The sequence below is a fragment of the Scomber japonicus genome, chromosome 16 (genome assembly GCF_027409825.1).
Source record: "Scomber japonicus isolate fScoJap1 chromosome 16, fScoJap1.pri, whole genome shotgun sequence".
NCBI lineage: Eukaryota > Metazoa > Chordata > Actinopteri > Scombriformes > Scombridae > Scomber > Scomber japonicus.
The window spans coordinates 9,378,961-9,398,701 of NC_070593.1; the positions used below are offsets into that span (position 1 = coordinate 9,378,961).

Consider the following 19,741-nt stretch of genomic DNA (forward strand, 5'->3'; position numbering starts at 1 on the left):
TTTGAACGTCAAGAGGAAGGTTTACTGGATCTACTGTCTTTTTTATTTAACCTCAGAGTTTAATTAGGAGTACAATAAAATATTAGTAGTAGTAGTTCAAAAAGAACAGAAGTAACATACCTTAATAATAATTAAGCCTATAGGACCATTGTTAAAAAGTATTGATCCACAGGAAATGATGCAAAAGGAAACAACCCTGTTTCCCAGTGTTATGTCCCACACAGATAAGCAATGCACTTGCTAATTTTAAAGCCAGAAAGGGAAGGAAGCGTGACAGCAAAGTTTCCGCCATACCAAACACTGCTGAGAAAAAAAAGCAACAAGCCTGTCTTGGAAAAAGCTCAGTGTTCGTCTGCCTTGCTTAGAGTCAGTGTGGGAACTAACATTAACCTGGTGGAATAATGGCACACAATGAAACACATCCCCTTTTGGAAATACTAAACACTTTTAATCTCGGTGAGTGCGTCTGTATTTGTTTCTTATAGCAATTGTAGGTGAAAATCAAAGAGCAGTGAATAAAAGCTAAAGCCATACTTTGTGTCTAAGTATCATATATTTTAAAATGCAGAAACAGCAGCTCTAAACTTGATACAACTTCTTATAGTTTCATATGAAAGCCTGTATTATCACCAAAATCATCTTTCTATAGACTGCAGCAACATGCACTATTCTCAGATTGATGTGTGGGCATTTGGCAACTCAACAACTGAGATCTGAATAAAGAACTGAATGTTTTAGGCCCAGAATAAATTTCTGATTTGCTGCAATTGTTAAGAATAATTCGGACCAGTCAGTTTGGTCTTGGACAGTTTTCTTACTGCCCCCTGGGTCCAAAATAAGAAAACTAGCATTCAGCAACTTCCATGAAACAAGAAAACTGCTCAAAGTTATTTTAGATGACAGCTTAAAACTTTTCTGTTTGCTACTGCCTTTTATAAAGTTAATTTTGGAGCTCGATGTGGAGCTTTTATTCTGGTTTCATTTTCTATCTAATGAAAATGAAAACTGTCTTAAAGTCTATTTGTATGTTTTAATATTGCCTTTGACTTTCACATATTATGCGTTTTTATGTCTCTGTCTTTTATGTACTATCAATTGCCTTGTTGTGGAAAGGCGATATACAAATGAACTTGCTGTACTCTGCCTTTTCCTGGTTGAGAGATCTGGGAACTTTTGCAATCGATATTCATGTACAGTACATTATCACCTCAGGATTGACATGAAAATCAAATGATGAGGTTTTCTGTCAGCCATTTTGGGCTTTAGTACAGTGAGCTACTTAGACAGTGAACCCACACAGCAGGTATGATGTAAGATTTTATGTAATGTGCCCAGTATAGCAGCGCCCAGCAATAACAAATCAATAAGAACAAAATTTCCAAATATAAATCTGGCAGGCACAATATGATATCTACTTTATTCTCATGTTACATATGTAGACATACTCCTCGTCTATGCTAATAAGATTTTATCTCTAACTTTAAATGCAGCTTGAAGTGCCATCTGGGGAAATAATGTTCCCTGTATTTACTGCAACACAATGCATCCGGCCTCACATTCTTCTACAGTTTGTCATTTGATCCCATCAGCACTTCCCCTTTTCTGACTCTCTGCACTCATCTTTTATTTCCAGGTGATATGATTCTAGCCTTCTGTTTATCTATTCTTGTGGGCCTGCTGCTGGGTGCGTTGGTCTACGTCCTGTTGACCTGGGCATCCAGGCGCACGTCCACCGCCAAGATCACCAGGCGCTCCAAAAGGAAGTCTCGCACTTCACGAGCACAAACCCCAATGAACAGCCCGCTAGGCCTTTACCGAAGCACTTTCCTGAGTGTCTACAGACAACCCTCCCTGGAGCCAGTGGGTCCTCTGGGGAGCAAACCTGGGGCAGAGACCTCCACCTTTCGCCCGCAGGCCAAGAGGAGCAGGGCCCCGTTGGAGTTAGGAGATGACACCCAAGTCACCATGCCTGAGGATACAGCGGCTTCAATCTCGTCGGATTCAGCATCCCTCGTGCCTAACAAGAGGCATTCCTTCTGGTTGGGCGGCAACGGACTTAAGGGATTTCTCCCCTCGCAGACTCCCCCTCCTGCCTATGACAGCGTCATCCATGCCTTTGAAGAGACTTGCACTTGAAACTGTCAGCATGACAACAACTAACATGTGGAAAAGTTACAGTGGACTCTCTGCTCTTTTATAAAGGACAGTAATGTCTGCATACTGGGAGATCAGACCTTTTCTGCCACTTTACAGTTTGTCCTTAACTGATTTTGCTGCACATCAGCCATGAAATGTCAGCTCAGTGTATATGTTATGAATTATAAGTAGCTCATGACCATTGCAGGGCATCTCATGACTGGGACCATGTTGTGGTCCTTCAGCTGTGGTCTGGGGGTAGATTTACTGTAATCATGTGAAGATGAGGGGAAACACTGTGTGCTAGATAGTTATATTATCTAAAATCACAATAAAGAATTAATGGTAAATTATTTCCAGTGTTTGTGCTTTTGTGCACAAATGAAACACATTAGACAATCATTACCCATTCACAATAGATTGATATGCTGTCATCCAAAGACTGATATGTTCAATAGAAGATCCGTGTGCTAAAATCAGTGCCCTTAATAATACTGAACACTATGGTAGGAGGGTGAACAATGGGTTAAAAGCACATTATTCATCACATCAAGGTCTTGTGTCAAGAATGTCACTTCAACTTGCATTGCAAAGATGGGGTGCGTCGTATGAGGTTGCCATTTAAGAATGAAACCCCCGTTTGAAATGCAGCAATAAGTCTGGTATTGAATATATCAGTCTGCGCACTAGACTCCGTGTCAGAATGTATTAAAATCGTATCAAATTACAAACAATTACCTGCAGGGATTCCTGAAAGGCTTATCATGTGTGTTGGTGCTTGGCTCTTTATCTAGACTTGAAACTCGGGGTGTATTTTCCGTGCTACCTGTCTCATGGCAACCCGCTGTAAAAGCCACAACCCCAAAGTGCGCCAGCAGAAAAGCGCCTGGCAACACGACCGCACTGTGCGCCGACTGCCTCTGGATTAACGTTACACAAGCGGGTGTCAGGTACGTGCAGATGCGTTATGCTTGCCTAGAAAATCTCCTTGATGAAAGCACTTCTTTATTTTACACCGCAGTTTATTCGTCTCGTCAGCATTGTGTCAGTCAGGCTGCTGCATGCGGTCACATTATAAGATGCTGTTGAATGAGAAATGCATTTGATGTGATGTAGTGAAACCTTGACAGAGCAGATGATGGCTCTTTTACTGAGACTTTCAGAGGATGCTGTTAATCTTAATTCTTCAAAGCAATAGACCACTCATTATCTTTAAGTGATGTTTTTTTGGTATTGTGATGGTACTGTTTTATTCTTATTGACCGCATCTTAACATTAAAAGGTATATTTTAATGCAGACATTTGGATATTTGAGTTTATATCCTTATTTGGCTTCTGCTCTGGTGTTTGACGTAAAATAGGAAGAGCGGACAGTATCAGTACCCATGGAGACTGCGAGTGCCCTGATCTCCAATGCAGTGTTGCTGTTGCATAGAGACTGAGAAAAACTGTGATTGTCAAGGTTGATGCACTGAATGACAACGCGGCTATTTTAAGCAAGAGCCATTTCGTCTCTCTTAAGATTGCCTGTTGAATAACAATGTTGTTTTTTTCTTAATTCGTCTTTTTATAAACCCTTCCATTGCAACAGGATTGCACAACTCTTCAGAGCCACACCAGGAAGACATGGGATGGGCCACCGGCATCAAAGAAGCCTCACATCATTTCACTACCAACTTAGAAGTGTAGAGCTGCTTGATTGAGTGAATACACAGAGCTGGACAACACCTTGCTGTATGATGCATTTTACTTACCCGTATATTATATTGTAAGCACAAAGAGCAGAGCAGCCATCAGTGCATCATCTATCTGAATGGAAATATGGACACCTTCAATGGAGGAATTTTAACTCAACATGTCCAGGAACTATGAGGTACGTTGATTTGCTGATATGAGAAATTAATCTTTGTGTATTTTTTTCATGTTGTTTGTCCATTTTATGCAATATTATAATATATTATGCAATCTTCCCTTAACCCTGTGCAGCCAAACCTGATTCAGATTTTCAAAACTTGACTATAAATTGTGGAGGAGATCCCAAGGTTGCTGAAGATACTAAGGAAATGTATGTACAATTATGCACAAGCTATGTAGCACATTATTATTTGATGTAGGGGCGCAGCTATAAAAACATGGAGTCCAGGGATGACTATATCACTCAGCGTGAACATTATGTAGCTTCAATGAAGAGCTGGAACAAGAGATATATGTAATACTATCAGTCTGTGGAATGAAGCGGAAAATGAGAATTAACAGGTTTGACGTAAGAGGATACACCCTTACAGTAGAAGATTTTGCATCTTCTTGAAAGCCGTAGCACAAAAATCTGGGCCTCATACAGCTTCAGTGGGCCCCATTCTCCCTTTAATACATATATTGTCACACATGTATGTCTGTGCCAATATGTTATCAGATGCATCTGTAGTGGTAACTGACACTGTACTTCTCTATCTAAAAGTAAAAGGCAACTAAATACATAATGTTTTCTCTAACATTGTTGGTTTGCTGACTAACAACAATAACCAACAATCAATAGTAATAGTTTACCTATAATGGTAATGACGAAAGTTCAGTTCCGCCATTTCCATCACTACAACACTCCTGATCTTCTACTTCCAAATATTCATGTGAGCTGGGGGTTAATTTTTTTAAGGTTTCTTTTTGGGGGTTTTTTTTTTGTTGTTTTTTTTTTTTGGACAAGGTTTGAAATGAATCCACTCATCTGAGATATAACTGGCCTAAGTGAACGAAGCTAATGGTCTAGGTGTAGAATGAGTCATTTATACCTACATAGGGAGCAGGTTCTCCTTCATCTTCTATTTCTACAGTAGCCCAGAACAGACAAACTACAAAGTCTGACTCTATAGAGGGCCTGTCACATCCTTCACAAGTTTCCACATTTACCCTAAAATGGAAATCCAAATGTTTATCAACTGTTAAATCCTCTCAGTTGTAATCTGTGAATTTGAACAAATAAAAGACAGACTGTAGTGATGATGTAATCTGGAGACAAATCCTGGAGCTGCTCCATAGACAGTGAATAATGGAACAACTGCTCGAACACTATGATAGCAGCCGTGGTGATTTTACTCGTGTAAGGGCACATTTAGTGAGTCACTCTTGTAAGCTCTGTACGCTCAAATGAAGCTCAATTTTCAGCTGTTTTAGAGCTTTCAATCACAACACATGATCTTCAATTGTCATGTAACGGTGGATTAGGAAAGCTTCCATTTTTGACAACTTCTCATTCATAATAATAATAAGCTTCTATGTGTTTACAAAAGTTCTTCACAAATATAAAAACCAATATACACAACTGAGTTGCATACAGTATCAAAATAATAAGAAATAAACAAAGACAATGAAAAGATTAATGTTGGCTTCAATGTTGAGTTTGAATCTTCATTCCTTATCTTGAAAACACTATTTGATGGAACAATCTCACCACAAAGTCCATTAGTAGCTGTTCTGGAGATTTCAATCATATCACACAATCTTCATTACCAGATGGAGTCACCACCAGGTCCAAGAAGTCCTTAAACTGCTCAGAAAAATGGTTTTATGACAACTCATCAGCATCAGCAGAAGATTGTGTGATACAATTGAAAAGATCCAGAACAGAAAAGCCAGTTTGAAGTAAATGTAGGTTCACAAACCGACGCAAATGAATAATGTACATTGTTTCTAATCTCTATTTTTAACATGCCTCTTTCTCTGCTTTTGCCCACCAGCCTGGTCACTCAGTAGGGATGTTGGCTGCCGTGGAACATGGTCCCATCCTCTGCAGCGACTCCAACATCCTCTGCCTCTCATGGAAAGGCCGGGTCCCCAAGAGCGAGAAGGACAAGCCGGTGTGCCGCAGACGCTACTATGAGGAGGGCTGGCTCGCCACGGGGAATGGGAGAGGAGTTGTTGGGGTGACGTTTACATCTAGTCACTGCAGGAGGGATAGAAGTACACCTCAGAGAATCAATTTTAATCTGCGTGGACACAACAGCGAGGTGAGGTCTTGACTCTAGCAATTATTGCTTTTTTTTCCATGTTCTTTTTTACAATTGCAAATCATAAAGAGCTATTTTAAAAGCTGCTCCCTTTCTCTCTCTCTTCTCTCTCGCCTTCTATAATAATCTTATTTCACAGAACACTTTCACACTGATCAAACTGACACATATTTACATCATGTCATGAAATCAAATCATAAGATAATAATATAATCAACAATAAAGCAGATGAAGGTAAAAAAATACATTGCAATATATACACAAAAGCAGGAATCTCATAGAAAGTATTTGAACATTTGGCATATCATTGATTGATTGTATAAAAAGATATTTATGAAAAAAATATATTCAGATGTATAAAATGTGCATCATATTCACAGTGATTATTCACAGGCGAGTCTAAACATGCACTGTGAAAAATATTAATTATATTAATAATAAATTCAAGGCAGACATTTAATTTAGTATTAACATTTATGTTTATTTTAATAACAGCATGCGAACTGTACATGTACGTGTGTTTGTGAATTGATGGTCTGACGATGTTGGTCTTTGACTCTCTATGCTGACTTTCCTTCCCTCCAACTGCAGTGGACTTTTTTTAGCATTGCGCTCCTACTGGATATTAATCATGAATGTTCCTTGGTGCAGAAAACCACCTGTGTTTGAGAAAAGAACGTGAGTGTTTTGGGCCTTTGCAGGTTGTCTTGGTGCGTTGGAATGAACCCTTTCAGAAGCTCGCCACATGTGATATGGAAGGAGGTATTTTTGTTTGGATCCAGTATGAAGGAAGATGGTCTGTGGAGTTAGTCAATGACCGAGGAGCCCAGGTAGACACTACTTTCCAGTATTTCCCAGATACTTAACCACTTAACGCACGCTGTTCCGTCTACGGAACGGGACGGATGTTAGGAGGTAGCCACAAGTTCTTCTGGATGTTTTAAACACCAACCCTTAAACATATATATTCATGCCGTACATCGTTGGAAAGCTTAGATTGTCCTGATTCATTCAAGACCACTCACGACTTATATGGTTGCTCACAGCCGTAATAGTATTAGCGATTAGCTCGGCTAGCCACTCAGCTAAGTGAGAAAAGCTATAATGCCTACATACCTTCAAAGTCTTCCCTTTATCCACAACGATCATCTTATGACTCAGGACTTTCTGTACAGCTCGCCAAGTATCCATTCTTGTGAAATATGAAATCCGTTTCCATAAAACCGGAACACTTTCCTCAATATGTCCATGTATTTAGTCCAACACGTAACGTAATAACACAAATAACAAACCATATACGGTCCGTTTACGACCGTGAGCCTCTTCTGCTTCTGACGACACCACACACCAGCCAATCGGTGTTTAGGATTAGGCAGTACATGTCTCCAAAGCCAATGAGGACATGTGACCGACAACAATGACGACATGGCTTTGATTGACTGCTGTTCTAGCCTATGGAAATATTCGGTGAAATGAAGTTGATAACCTTTTAGCCAATAGTCAGAGGTTTCCAACGGTGTATGACACTAAACTATTAAGTTTGGCTGTCCATAAACAAACTCCAAGCGTAACCGGCGTGCGACCTGTGTGTAAAAGAGTTGAACCATATATCATTACGCACTCGGCATTTTGGTACACGGTTGGTTCTTCTTCGACTTGACATATGACTTATAGCAAAATAAACAGATAGATAGATATGGCCAAACAAAAAAATATGGTTATATGTAATAATAATAATAATAATAATAATATGGCGTCAGCTTTCATTAGAGACCAAGATTTTGATTGTAGGCAAAGGGGATGTGAAGTTATAGGTGTTTGATTGCGGTTATACAGCTTTGGTAACCAAGTGTCCATTTGGAGTCTCCAAAAAGGACCTGAGGAAAACGCATGGACATACCTGTTGAAAAATAATTCAGAAAAATTCATCTTTTGGTCTTTTGACTCCAAATTTGGACTGCATGAAGCCAAGACCAGCCTGTGGCTGTGGCCTCATTGTGTCTATATCCTGCTGAGAGGTCCCTGAATGTCTGTACACATGTCATTGTAAAGGCAAACCTATGGGCGAGTAAACAACCCCATCATTGTAACCTCTGCCACTCTTTGTCAGTAAGTCACAGAATCACACAGACACTTTTACAAGAATCCTGAGAGTGTTTCCTTTCCAATGATACCAGACACATCTCTGAGTCTCAAACTATGTGGGATCTGTGCTGCCCACAACTTGGGCATGTCGTTTAGGCTAACAGCATAAAAAACAGGGGCGTGTGTTAAGTGGTTAATGGATTTTGATTGCAGTGTTATGTTTAAGTACACAGTTTTCTTGAAGGTGAACACTTCTCTCCTCTAGGTGAGTGACTTTACTTGGTCACATGATGGCACTCAAGCCCTCATCGCATACAGGGACGGCTTTGTGTTGGTTGGCTCGGTCAGCGGACAAAGACACTGGTCCTCAGAGATTAACCTGGAGAGTCAAATCACCTGTGGCATCTGGACACCAGATGATCAGCAGGTACACATTGTGTAATTGAGCTTACTGTACATGAATGACTCTTTTAACCATAAGAACTCTAACCCTGCTTTAAAAAATGTTATTTAATCTTGCTTTGTGTCATAAAATATTTACATCGAGATCATTTCCCTCTTGCTTCTTAGGCTGTTCTTGATGTACAAGATTAAACAGTTCAAACGGCTTTTAGGCTAGATATTTGATGCTTCCAAGTATATTCATCATGTCATCTATTAATGTTTAATGTGTGATGCCCCCTCAGGTCTTATTTGGTACAGCAGATGGTCAAGTGATCGTGATGGACTGTCACGGCCGGATGCTTGCCCATGTTCTGCTACACGAGTCTGATGGGATTGTGAGTATGTCCTGGAACTGCCCTGATTTCCTGGTCGAGGACAGCACAGAGAGTGACACAGACTCTGATGACAGTATTCTGCCTTTAGGTAAAAAAAGTAATTTCCTTCCTGCTCACACAACTGAGTTTAATGTGTTGGCCGGGGGAAAGCTTATGTTTGTACTTTTCTTTATTCTTCCAAGTGCGGAGAGTCAAGCCTTTGTTGACAGTCACCTTCTTATCAGGAGACATCAGTTTAATGAACAACTATGACGACCTCTCTCCTGCCGTAATTCGCTCAGGGCTGAAAGGTTTGTATTCAGACTTGAGTAGCATTTGTCACAAATAAATGTGTTGATCATATGACCCTTGACAGATATTGTTTTTATACTGTACTTCTTTACTCCACAGATGTTGAGGCTCAGTGGTGCTCCCAGGGCGACCTCCTGGCTGTGGCTGGCATGGAGAGACATGGGCTACCTGTCGACTCTGCCTGTGGACCCATCATGAGGAACGCCCTCGTTAAGTTCTATAATGTCCAAGGAGAGCACATCTACACTTTGGAAACACCGGCACAGGTCAGTCCTGTATAAATTGAGAGACAGATGTCTCACTGGGCAAAATAAATAAAGACTTTCTTGTGATAGCAATTTCTGTTTTTAGGTATTAATACTTCCTGTTAATTTTCTAGCTGATGTTCATTACACTGGATTACATGGCAAGTCCAGCTGGAATAGTAATTTTGACTTTTGCATTATTATTTGCATGTTGTGCTAACGAAAACCGTTTAATTATGTATTTAATATAATTACAAAAAGTAGATGATCTGAAAAGTAGATCTATCTATGTATTGTTCAGCCTTAACACAGCTTTAACACTCAATGTTAGAGGTTTGGGTCAAACCATAGTCATCATACTTAAAATGTGGTTATGTGGTTATAATAATACCAATAATAAACATGCAGAGTACACATGTTAGCCTTTTTAATACATTATTCAAGTGTTTTTGAAAACAATTTTACAGAGACAGAGAGTGGCACCAAAGCAGATTTGGAGTATTTCCGTTGGTTCAATAATGACTGATAAGCTGTATATCTATTGCACTTTTCTAAACTGAAGCACTTCATAATTGAGAGCTTGAATGAAGAAGGTGAATAATAACAGAATGAACAACAACCGACTGAGAATCCAGTGTTCTGCTCTTTCTGACTGGTTGTTTTTCAGAGGCCCATCACCACCATCTGTTGGGGTCATAGAGACTCTCGTTTGTTCCTTGCATGTGGACCAGCGCTGTATGTGGTGCGTGTAGAGCACAGGGTGGCCAGCCTCCAACTCTTATGCCAGCAGGGCATCGCCAGCGCCCTGCGAGAAGAGAAAGATGTGGGGAAACTGAACATGCCCTCGCTGCTCTGCTCTTATGTGACCACTGCTTTCATACCCACCATCAAGGTGCAATGACCTCCTCAGTTATAGACAACTTCTTAACTTTCATTTCACTGTGACAATACAAAACTGCTGACTTTGACATGTTTTCATTCAAGTGTCCAGCAACCTTACAGCCCTTTCCTCTCTTTGTTCTAGCCCCCAATTCCTGACCCCAACAACATCCGTGACTTTGTCAGCTATCCCACAGCTGGGAATGAGAGGCTCCACTGCACCATGAAGCGAGCAGAGGACAGCCCCGAGGCAGGCGGTCCCTGCTACACACTCTACCTAGAATATTTAGGAGGACTGGTACCTATTCTCAAAGGAAGACGTATTAGTAAACTACGACCTGAGTTTGTCATTATGGATCCAAAAACAGACAGCAAAGCAGGTGGGTTTAGACTTTAAAGGGTAAACAGGCTACTTAGATGTAGAAAGCAGTGATAATTGTTCAGCATATGGCCCGTGGTTTATCCAGACTAACCACAAATTAAATCCCATTCACCATTGAATTAGGGTTAAGGCAGAAGTTTCAGAGGCAAATATTTAAAAATCACAGCTCCTAAAACTAAAACCATCAACATGGCACAATGGATGGGTAAAAATTGAGTAAAGTGGGTAAACTGTCTGTTTGAAGGAATTATTTGACATTTGGGAAACATGCTTCATTTTCTTGCTAATAGTTCAATGAGAAGTTTGATACCCCTTATTTGTATGCTAAATATATGGAGTTTTTTTTGAAACCCCTAAAGCAGCACATCTAAGTTTTAAAAACATGTTGTATGATATTGTACACAAAGCTAAATGTAAAAAAAACATCAAAATTTGGTTTTACAGGGAGTTGTGTTGATCTGTTTGATTTGTTTCTTGGCAAGCAATTTCCTGGAGCTTCTGTTGGTTTCCTGGCAGCCTGAGAGGGATTTTAAATATATAAATAGTCAGAAAATAATTTTCTGACTATGTTTTTCAGGAACCAAGAGACAACTGGGCAGTTAAGCACAGTGACAAAGCATTTGAACATGGAAAATGTATTATTATTTCACTATCTAGGGCACTGCCAGGCTAGCTCTTTCCCCCGGCTTTAGCCTAAGTTAATGCACAGACCTTAGAGTGGTACTGTTCTTCTCATCAAAAGTCTGTGAAAAAGCAATTAGGCAAATTTCTTAAAACTACACCTTTTTAAAAGAGACAAAATGGATTATGAGCTTACTTATACTGCTTACAGCTGAAGCAATAAGTACTTATCTGAATACCAGTTGACTTGAGACACTCATAATAGGCAAACAGACCTGCCCAAAGGTTATAAATATTGTTCTTTGTCTTCTTGGAATTAAATTTGCACCTGTTTCATCTCTATAAACACATGCTCCATTTTAAAATAACTGCACATGTTCTTGCTGTGTGCCCATCGTTCACCTTGAGTAAGAACAAATACAGACTCTGGTGATGCTGCTGTTTTCTGACGTAACATGGTCTGAGGCATGATACTGGAATAGCCTGAGCCGTGACCTGGCTGCATAAGGGTCTGATTAAGCCTATAATCCCCCCAAAAACTTTTAATTATATAACTATATTAGAGTTTAGGAGTTCAAACTCACCTTTACTGTTGTGTTTTTTTTTGCAGAGGAAGTGTGTGTGAATCCCATGATCTCGTACACTGACAGCTGTAACTGCTCTGACTCCAGTGACATTGAGTTGAGCGACGAATGGGTTGGGAAGAAGTCACCGAAGTTGTCCCGAGGAAACAGGTCACCTAAACTTTGCAGTACATGACAGAAACAATAAATGTTATATAAGGGATGTGGCAATAAAGCATTCTAGCATCTGTTTTACCATGCTTATTCGTTTAGGCTGAAATTATAAAAATGACTGTATTACCAACTGTAATGTGAACTGAAAATGTGAAATGTCATTTTATATTTACCTCTCTGTTTCAAAGAATGAACATGGATTCAAGAAAATCTCCAAAACTTTCACATGCCAATCAGGAAGGCCAACGATCGCCACGGTTACCGACAAAGAAGCCTCCAATTCGGTCCCCGAGTCTGACACGTCGAGAGTTTTCTATGGATGGAATCACAGAGGTATGACGTGCTACAGTACCAAGGTTAATATGCTACAAAGTCTATAGCTGACATGTTATTTGTTTTATGCATCAACATATTCTTATTACTTTTAAACAATTACATAACAACATTAGTACAGTACTTTCCCTTCTGCTGCCTTCCTGCCATCTGTTTTATCCTGTCTTTGTCAATGCTTTCCTCTTCCTTTCCCTGAAATGTTGCTTAACTCACTTAGTATGTATTGTTGTTAAGTATATTGTGTTTGGACATTGTTTGATTGGTGGATGTGTATGTATTACCGGTAATTATGTTGCGTACCATGTAGGGCTGCAAGAAACAGTTGTTTTTATTATAATTTTTCTTGATGAATCGAATCATCGTTTAGTCAATGGTTGTTAAAAAGTAGTGGAAAACATGGCATCCACAATTTCTCAGAGCCTGTTGTGATGTCTTCAAGGAAAAACAGTAAAATTGTTACATTTGAGAAGCTGGAGCCAGAGAATGATGGAAAATTACTAAAACAGATTATATTAGTGAGTGTAGTGATATAAAAGGGTTTCTGGAAAATGACTTATTTTAGTAGACGCCAAAACAAAACACAAAAAAACGTATCCTGTCTTAGTTTAAATTAGTTAGTTTAAATGTTGTCTGTCCCTAGACAATACCATGACTGTAGGTAAATCCTTGATTTTTTATCTTTGCACACTAATAACTGAGATTTTTATTCCTGTCTTCCATTTTGTCTACTACACAGCACAATTACCTTGCTCAAGTCACATCCAACATCTGGGGGACAAAGTTCAAAATTGTTGGACTTGCTTCTTTCCTCCCTGCCAATCTTGGTGCAGGTAAATGTCACAAAAGCCGCACACATCACAGTACTCAATCTGATGAATGTAGCAGTCACCATAATTACTTTCTTTGTTTCAGTCATCTATAAGACCAGTTTGCTTCATTTGCAACCGAGGCAGATGACAATTTACCTTCCAGAAGTGCGAAAGATTTCACATGACTTCATGAGCCTACCAGTGTTCAATCCCAATGTATTCAGTGAGGATGAGGATGACTTACCAGGTGTGAATCAGAGGAAAATATTTTCAATTCAATTAATTACATTCAATATCTTACTGTATTCTGCATATTTGTATGTGCTAATAGTCATTTACATAATTCTTCTCTGTGTTTTCATCAAGTGATGGGGCCATCTGGAGTGGCAGGAGACAATCCTCCCTGTACAGTCAACATACCTATTGCTCCCATCCACAGCCCAGCTCAGGCCATGTCCCCGACTCAGAGTATTGGCCTGGTTCAGTCTCTATTGGCCAATCAGAATATTCAGCTTGATGTCCTCACCAACCCTACAGCCACTGCAGCAGCAGCAGCTGCAGCAGCTGCAGCTTCTGTCCCTGTTTCTGATCACGGCCAGGATGCTGTTGCTACACCATACCCAGTTCCAGCTAGATACCCAAATCCTGGTCAGGTGATCTTCAATGGGCTAGAGATGGGTCCTCTTCTGCCTGGTACTTTACCTCCCCCACCTCCGCCTCACCATCTTCCACCACAGCCACACCCACAGAGGTCTCATTCACAGCAGGCTCGACAACAGCAGTCGAAACAGTCGCAACAAATGCAGACGCAGCAGCAGCAGAAGCTGCATCATCATCAACAGCAGCAGCAGCAGCAACAACAGCTACAACACCATCATCAGTCACAGTCACAGCAGCAGCAACAACAAATGCAGCAGCAACAACAACAAATGCAGCAGCAACATCAACAGCTTCAGCAACTGCATCACCAACAGCAGCAACTCCAACAGCAGCAGCAACATCAGCAGCAGCAACTCCAACAGCAGCAGCAACATCAACACCAACAGCAGCAGCAACATCAACACCAGGTTCAGCAACACCAACAAATACAGCAAAATCCGCAGCAAGTGACACCCCAACAACTTCAGCACCAACACCACATCCAACAACAACAGCAACAGATGCAGATGCAGCACGAGCAGATGCAGCAACAGCAACAACAGATGCAACAGCAGCAGCAGCAAATCCGGCAACAGATCCAGGAGATGAGGCAGCAGCAGCAGCAGCTCCAGCAGCAGCATCAGCAGATCCAACAGCAACACCAACAGATGCAGAGGCAGCACCAACAAATGCAGCAGCAACTGAAGATGCAGATGTCGCTGCCCCCTCCTCCTACTGGCTATCCAACCATTTCCTTACAACAGATTCATCTTCTGCCCCAAATTCCTCCTCCCACCACTGAGCCTGGACTGGACAGGGGAGACCATGGACACATGCTGAAGCCAAGTCTGCCCCGGACTTTACCTCCCTCCTTCAGTGACGCAGATGGGTCTATAGAGATTCAGATGAGGAAGGTGAATCCTCCACCTCCATACCCTGGCACTGTAGTGTCTGCAGCAGCAGCCGCAGCCGCAGCTACAGCGGCAGCTACGCCTCAAACACTTGTCACAAACTGTGACAGCCCTAGTGTCCTGGCACCAGACCCCTGTCTGAAGAAAGACGAGTTCCTGCTTCACCCAGTGACCTTGCAGTACCCAACACCTCTGGGGTATGAAAGGATCACAACCTTTGACAGCAGTGGCAACGTGGAGGAAGTTTGTCGGCCACGAAGGCGGCTCATTCGCAACCAAAATGCATACACTGTCCATGGCATCGGGGGCTCAGCCACACTCAAAGTCACTTCATCTGATAGTAAAAAAATTCAGCTTCCGTACAGCTCAGCAACACTGAGTCGTCTTTCTGTCCCTCGATACTCTATACCTAGTGGGGACCCTCCTCCTTACCCTGATCCAGCAAATCAGGTAACCACTACACTTCCTCCTCCACAAAGAATTGATAATAGTCTGATTCATGCCACTATACGTCGTGACCGCAGAGATATGGGACTCAAAGTGCCACAGATGATGGATAGCTCAAGAACCCTTCCCACTAAGGCTAAGATGAACAGTGCATTAGCACTCTCGTACCAGCAGAGGGTGCCCACTGCATTGTACACATGCACACAGTGCAGCAGTAACAGCAGCAGCACCAGCGTCAGTGTCAGTGGAGGTGGAACTACGAGTAGTGGCATTGCAGGTGGCACGGTGGTGAGGCAAGACTTCCCCCCAGGGAAAGGAGCACATCACAGTACTATTATTGTGCACTCCAAAAGTACCTCACCCCTGGCCTCCCAGTCATCTTACAGTCTGCTGAGTGCTGTTGATAACAGCCGGGACAGAACAGTGTATGTTAACTCTGCTTTTACTGAAGATGAGACTTTGAATCAGCAGTGTCACCTCGAAAAATCAGTACGCCAGCTGACTCTCGGTGATGTCAGTTTGACAGTTAAACGCCCTCCGCCTTACCAATGGGACCCCTCCACCACAGAGGAGTTCTGGCTCACACCAGAGCAAACCATATTAGGTCCCCCACCAGGACCTCATAAACCTCCTCTCATCATTAGTCAAGCCCAGCACTTGGACATGACTCGGCTACCTTTTGTCCTCACGACTAAACCTCCATCCAGCCCAAGCACAAGCACTCTTACTTTCCCATCAGGTTACCAGATATCTCTCTCGCCTTTTCCTCCAGGTGTGGGTCACAGTGGACCCCAACTTCAGACTTTACAGAACCCTCCACCACAGTGCTCTCCAAACGAAGTGGTTGGTCCAGTCCCTTTTGCTCAGCAGGACCCCAATTTGGTTCTGCCACCAGGCTACCCCCCAAATCTTGCTAACCTGGCTTGCTGCCCTCTCCCTCCGATGTATCCAGGAGCCAGTTCATGTGCAGGACTTCAGCTGCACCCTGTAAACCTGCACCCCTGGAACCCTTACCCCTGCCCACCTCCCATGCAAGACCCTCCAGCACCTCCCCTTCCTACTAAGACTCATCAGATTTTAGAGAAGCCAATTCTCTCCCCACCCCCTCCAACTGCACCACCTCCGCCACCTCCTCTGCCTCCTCCTCCTCCACCTACCGAGCTACCACCTTCCAAAAGTGCCACAGAGGATCTTGCAGAGTCTGCCAACAACTTTGCAGAGCCATCATCCTTAAATGAAAGCCCTGTGCCACAGGAGTCAGATCGCTTCAACAAGAAGAGCCGCAAAAGACTGGACAGCAGAGCTGAGGAGGCCAACTTGCCCACTGTCGCTGAGGGCAAATCCAGAAAGGAAGGCCGTGCACTCTCTGACTTCAACACACTCATTTCCAGCCCAAGGCTTGGCAGCAGAGAAAAGAAGAAGCCCAAGGGGCCGAGAGAGCAGCTCAACAAAACCAAGAAGATGAGCCGGACAACAAATGAGTTTCAGGATAGTTCCGAGAGTGAGCCGGAGCTGTTCATTAGCGGCGATGAACTCATGAACCAGAACCAGAGCAGCAAGAAGAGCTGGAAGAACAAACGCAGCCTGCGTATGGCAAGTGAGCTGGAAGAAATAAAGTGCCGCAAGGCGAATGAAAGAGAGGACCGTAGTTTGGGCAGCCAAGGGTTTGTCTATGTTATGGCCAATAAACAACCATTATGGAATGAAGCCACCCAGGTCTACCAGCTTGACTTTGGAGGAAGAGTCACCCAGGAGTCAGCGAAGAATTTTCAGATTGAGCTGGATGGTAGACAGGTAATTTGATGATAAAAAATACTGATAAATTAAGAGAATTTCAGTTTACAAGGAGTACGCTGGTACTGGTCGTCTGTGGCTCAGTTTGTTGAGTTTAGGGAGGATGTTATCATTAGGGTTTTTAATAAGAAAAGGCAAATTATTTGGAGGAGGGCATCTAATAAAAGATGCTTTTGAGCTGCAGTATGGAAAGTGTAGACTCCAGTCCTTTTGGAGCTTCATCCATACTAGAGACAAGTGACAGAAAACTTCATACAAATGCAGTACTCCTCAAATAAAATAAAAGAAGTATGTTGATGTTGTTGTGTTGTTTGTTTCAAGCTTTTTAAAGTATCTAATTGTTTTATGTCTTCTTTTAGGTGATGCAGTTTGGGCGAATTGATGGGAATGCCTATATTTTGGATTTCCAGTATCCTTTTTCAGCAGTGCAGGCATTCGCTGTTTCCTTGGCCAATGTGACTCAAAGGCTTAAGTGAAAAAGTTATTTTGATGTTGTGTACTGGGAAAATGTACCGTATGTGATGTGGTGACTCTTTGTTTTAAAGAGGAAATTATTATACAAGTTGGTCTTGCACACGCAGATAAATAACAATCAGTCTTTAGAAGCCTAGTCAGTCTAGGTGAATGGTAATGAAAATATACCACTTAATTCATACTTTTTTTAGTCCATATGCTTAAGCTAATTTTATTTATTAGTACTGTATTTAGTGAAATAAATAAATATCAACCTTCCCTGGATAAACGAAATGTAAAAGTACACGTTTGAATGAATTTTAAAAGCAGTCTGGAGGTGAAGTACCACCTGTGGTGCCAAAGAAATTTTGGCTAATGAAGCTATTTAAATATATTACAAATTCATAAATATTTTATGTACATTTCTGGTGTTTATAAAAAATATACTCAGTAAGTATCTTGGGCTACGGTGGCATTCAATATTGCTAATACATTTTCACAAAGCCATACCATAACTGATACAAACACTGCACTTTTTAAATTTACTTTTAAGCAAATAAGTAGAAAATTATAAGCTTTTTGATACCTTTTATTTGGTATCTGTATTCTTCATCCAAATAGCATTTGTTCAAGCCAATGATTTGATTTCTAATCTGATTTGTTTGTTACTATATGTTAAAATTGCAGAACATGCAATAGAAGAATGTATTGATTCTATAACTGAGTGTGATTTATCATAGTTTGTATATTTTCTATCCATGTTACTTCTATGAAGTGGTGCAATGAACATGGGAAATACTTTGTCTTTTGGCCACAGTACAGTACATCATCATTCAGTCACAGCCATTATGATCTGACAATATGTTTTCATGTGTTATTTTAATCTCAGCGTGTTTGTCAAAGCTACATAATTCTGTCTCTCCCTTTTAATTTCTCTTTTCTGTATGGCCCTAATTGTCATGAGTAGGTCAATGTGCACCAAAAATAGGTTGATGGAAAGATTGCTAGGAAATTATCCCCTCAGTTAGTTTAAAATCTGGCTCTGTGTTGTTTTCATTTGGGTGTTTATGATGCTACTTGAAAACTGCATTTGAATGTGAAGTACAGTAGTTTGCCTCTTTGAAAGTGCTGCTTTAGATAGATAGAGCTTGTGTGCAATAATGCTACCTACTTAGAACCGATGTTGTACTTGCAAAAGAAAATATCAAGCTGCTTGCACTGTGTGTATTTAGTAAATGACCAGACATCAATATATGCTTAGAAAAATGTGCTTATTTGTTGCTAATTTCAGTAATTTTGTACTTCACCTATGCTTTGACATGGTACCAAGAGTTTTTTGATGTTACACTTGTAGAAAAAAAAGAATGATAACAAACTTGCAAAGTAGAAGCTATTCAAATTATCAAGATTAACTGTTAGTAAGAGTGAGATTCATGTAGATTTGGTGCTAATGTACAAAAGAAACAAATGTGGAAATGTCTGGACATTTGTCATATATGAATAGGAGGTTATTTTAAAGGAGAGTATTTTCAGAAAGGCTACATTGAATTTAATGCAGAGAGTTTTCATTTAATGCAGCTTCAGAGACTTCAGCGACAGTGTGTGTCAGTTTTCAGCAATACTGCCTAATAAATAGTTGGTTGCCTTTTTTTTCTCTTATTTTGTGAAGGAAACAAATATGATGTGACCATAGGTTTACATGGACCTATAGGCTGGCCAAAAAGTAATAAAAATAATTTGTTCCAAGTGTTTTTGTTGTTGTTTCATCCCCCCCCCCCCCCCTTTTTAATGATCTCACACCACAGGTGTCCTTCTTCAGTCTGTTTGGACCAATGCTTTCAGACAAAAAGTATATATTTATGTATGTATTTTTATAGTAATTATATGTATAAAATTATAGTTACTTGTGAAAATGTTGATGATTACACAGGAGGTTACATCTGAAGTCAGGCCTTTAAGATTTTGCTCAGGAGGGTGTTTCCTCATTTTTTAAATATTTAACATGTTACTACATTATATACGTATGTATATAATATTACATATATTGCTGTTTTTTATTCTTATTTTGTATTCCAAATGCTACATGAACTAATGAAAACATTTTCAAATGAGGTGATAAACCTTGCTTTATGAGAAATGATCTCCCTCATAAATCATGTCCATGAAAAACACCTGAACTTTTGGTAGATTTTGGTGGGT

At 40.9% G+C, this 19,741-nt stretch overlaps 2 protein-coding genes across 4 annotated transcripts; both read left to right on the top strand.

Annotated features, from left to right (window-relative positions):
- The first annotated feature begins 362 nt into the window (after positions 1–362).
- Positions 363–2,177, top strand: myct1b (myc target 1b). Its single transcript, XM_053336026.1, has 2 exons — positions 363–456; positions 1,634–2,177. Exons 1-2 carry the CDS (start codon positions 402–404, stop codon positions 2,134–2,136), a joined length of 558 nt encoding a protein of 185 aa, XP_053192001.1. The 5' UTR covers positions 363–401; the 3' UTR covers positions 2,137–2,177.
- A 3,708-nt stretch (positions 2,178–5,885) lies between these two features.
- Positions 5,886–17,565, top strand: tulp4b (TUB like protein 4b). Of its 3 annotated transcripts, XM_053335436.1 has the most exons (17): positions 5,886–6,137; positions 6,839–6,967; positions 8,488–8,649; positions 8,909–9,126; positions 9,191–9,291; positions 9,392–9,558; positions 10,205–10,429; positions 10,562–10,796; positions 12,030–12,164; positions 12,338–12,489; positions 13,226–13,319; positions 13,402–13,545; positions 13,665–14,079; positions 14,785–15,527; positions 15,606–16,408; positions 16,457–17,089; positions 17,449–17,565. In XM_053335436.1, exons 1-17 carry the CDS (start codon positions 5,886–5,888, stop codon positions 17,563–17,565), a joined length of 4,725 nt encoding a protein of 1,574 aa, XP_053191411.1. The 3 variants fall into 3 exon arrangements, with proteins under 3 accessions (XP_053191411.1, XP_053191410.1, XP_053191409.1); XM_053335435.1 differs by having other exon boundaries at positions 13,665–14,061; positions 14,755–15,527; positions 15,606–17,089; XM_053335434.1 differs by having other exon boundaries at positions 13,665–14,061; positions 14,755–17,089.
- The last annotated feature ends 2,176 nt before the right edge of the window (positions 17,566–19,741 follow it).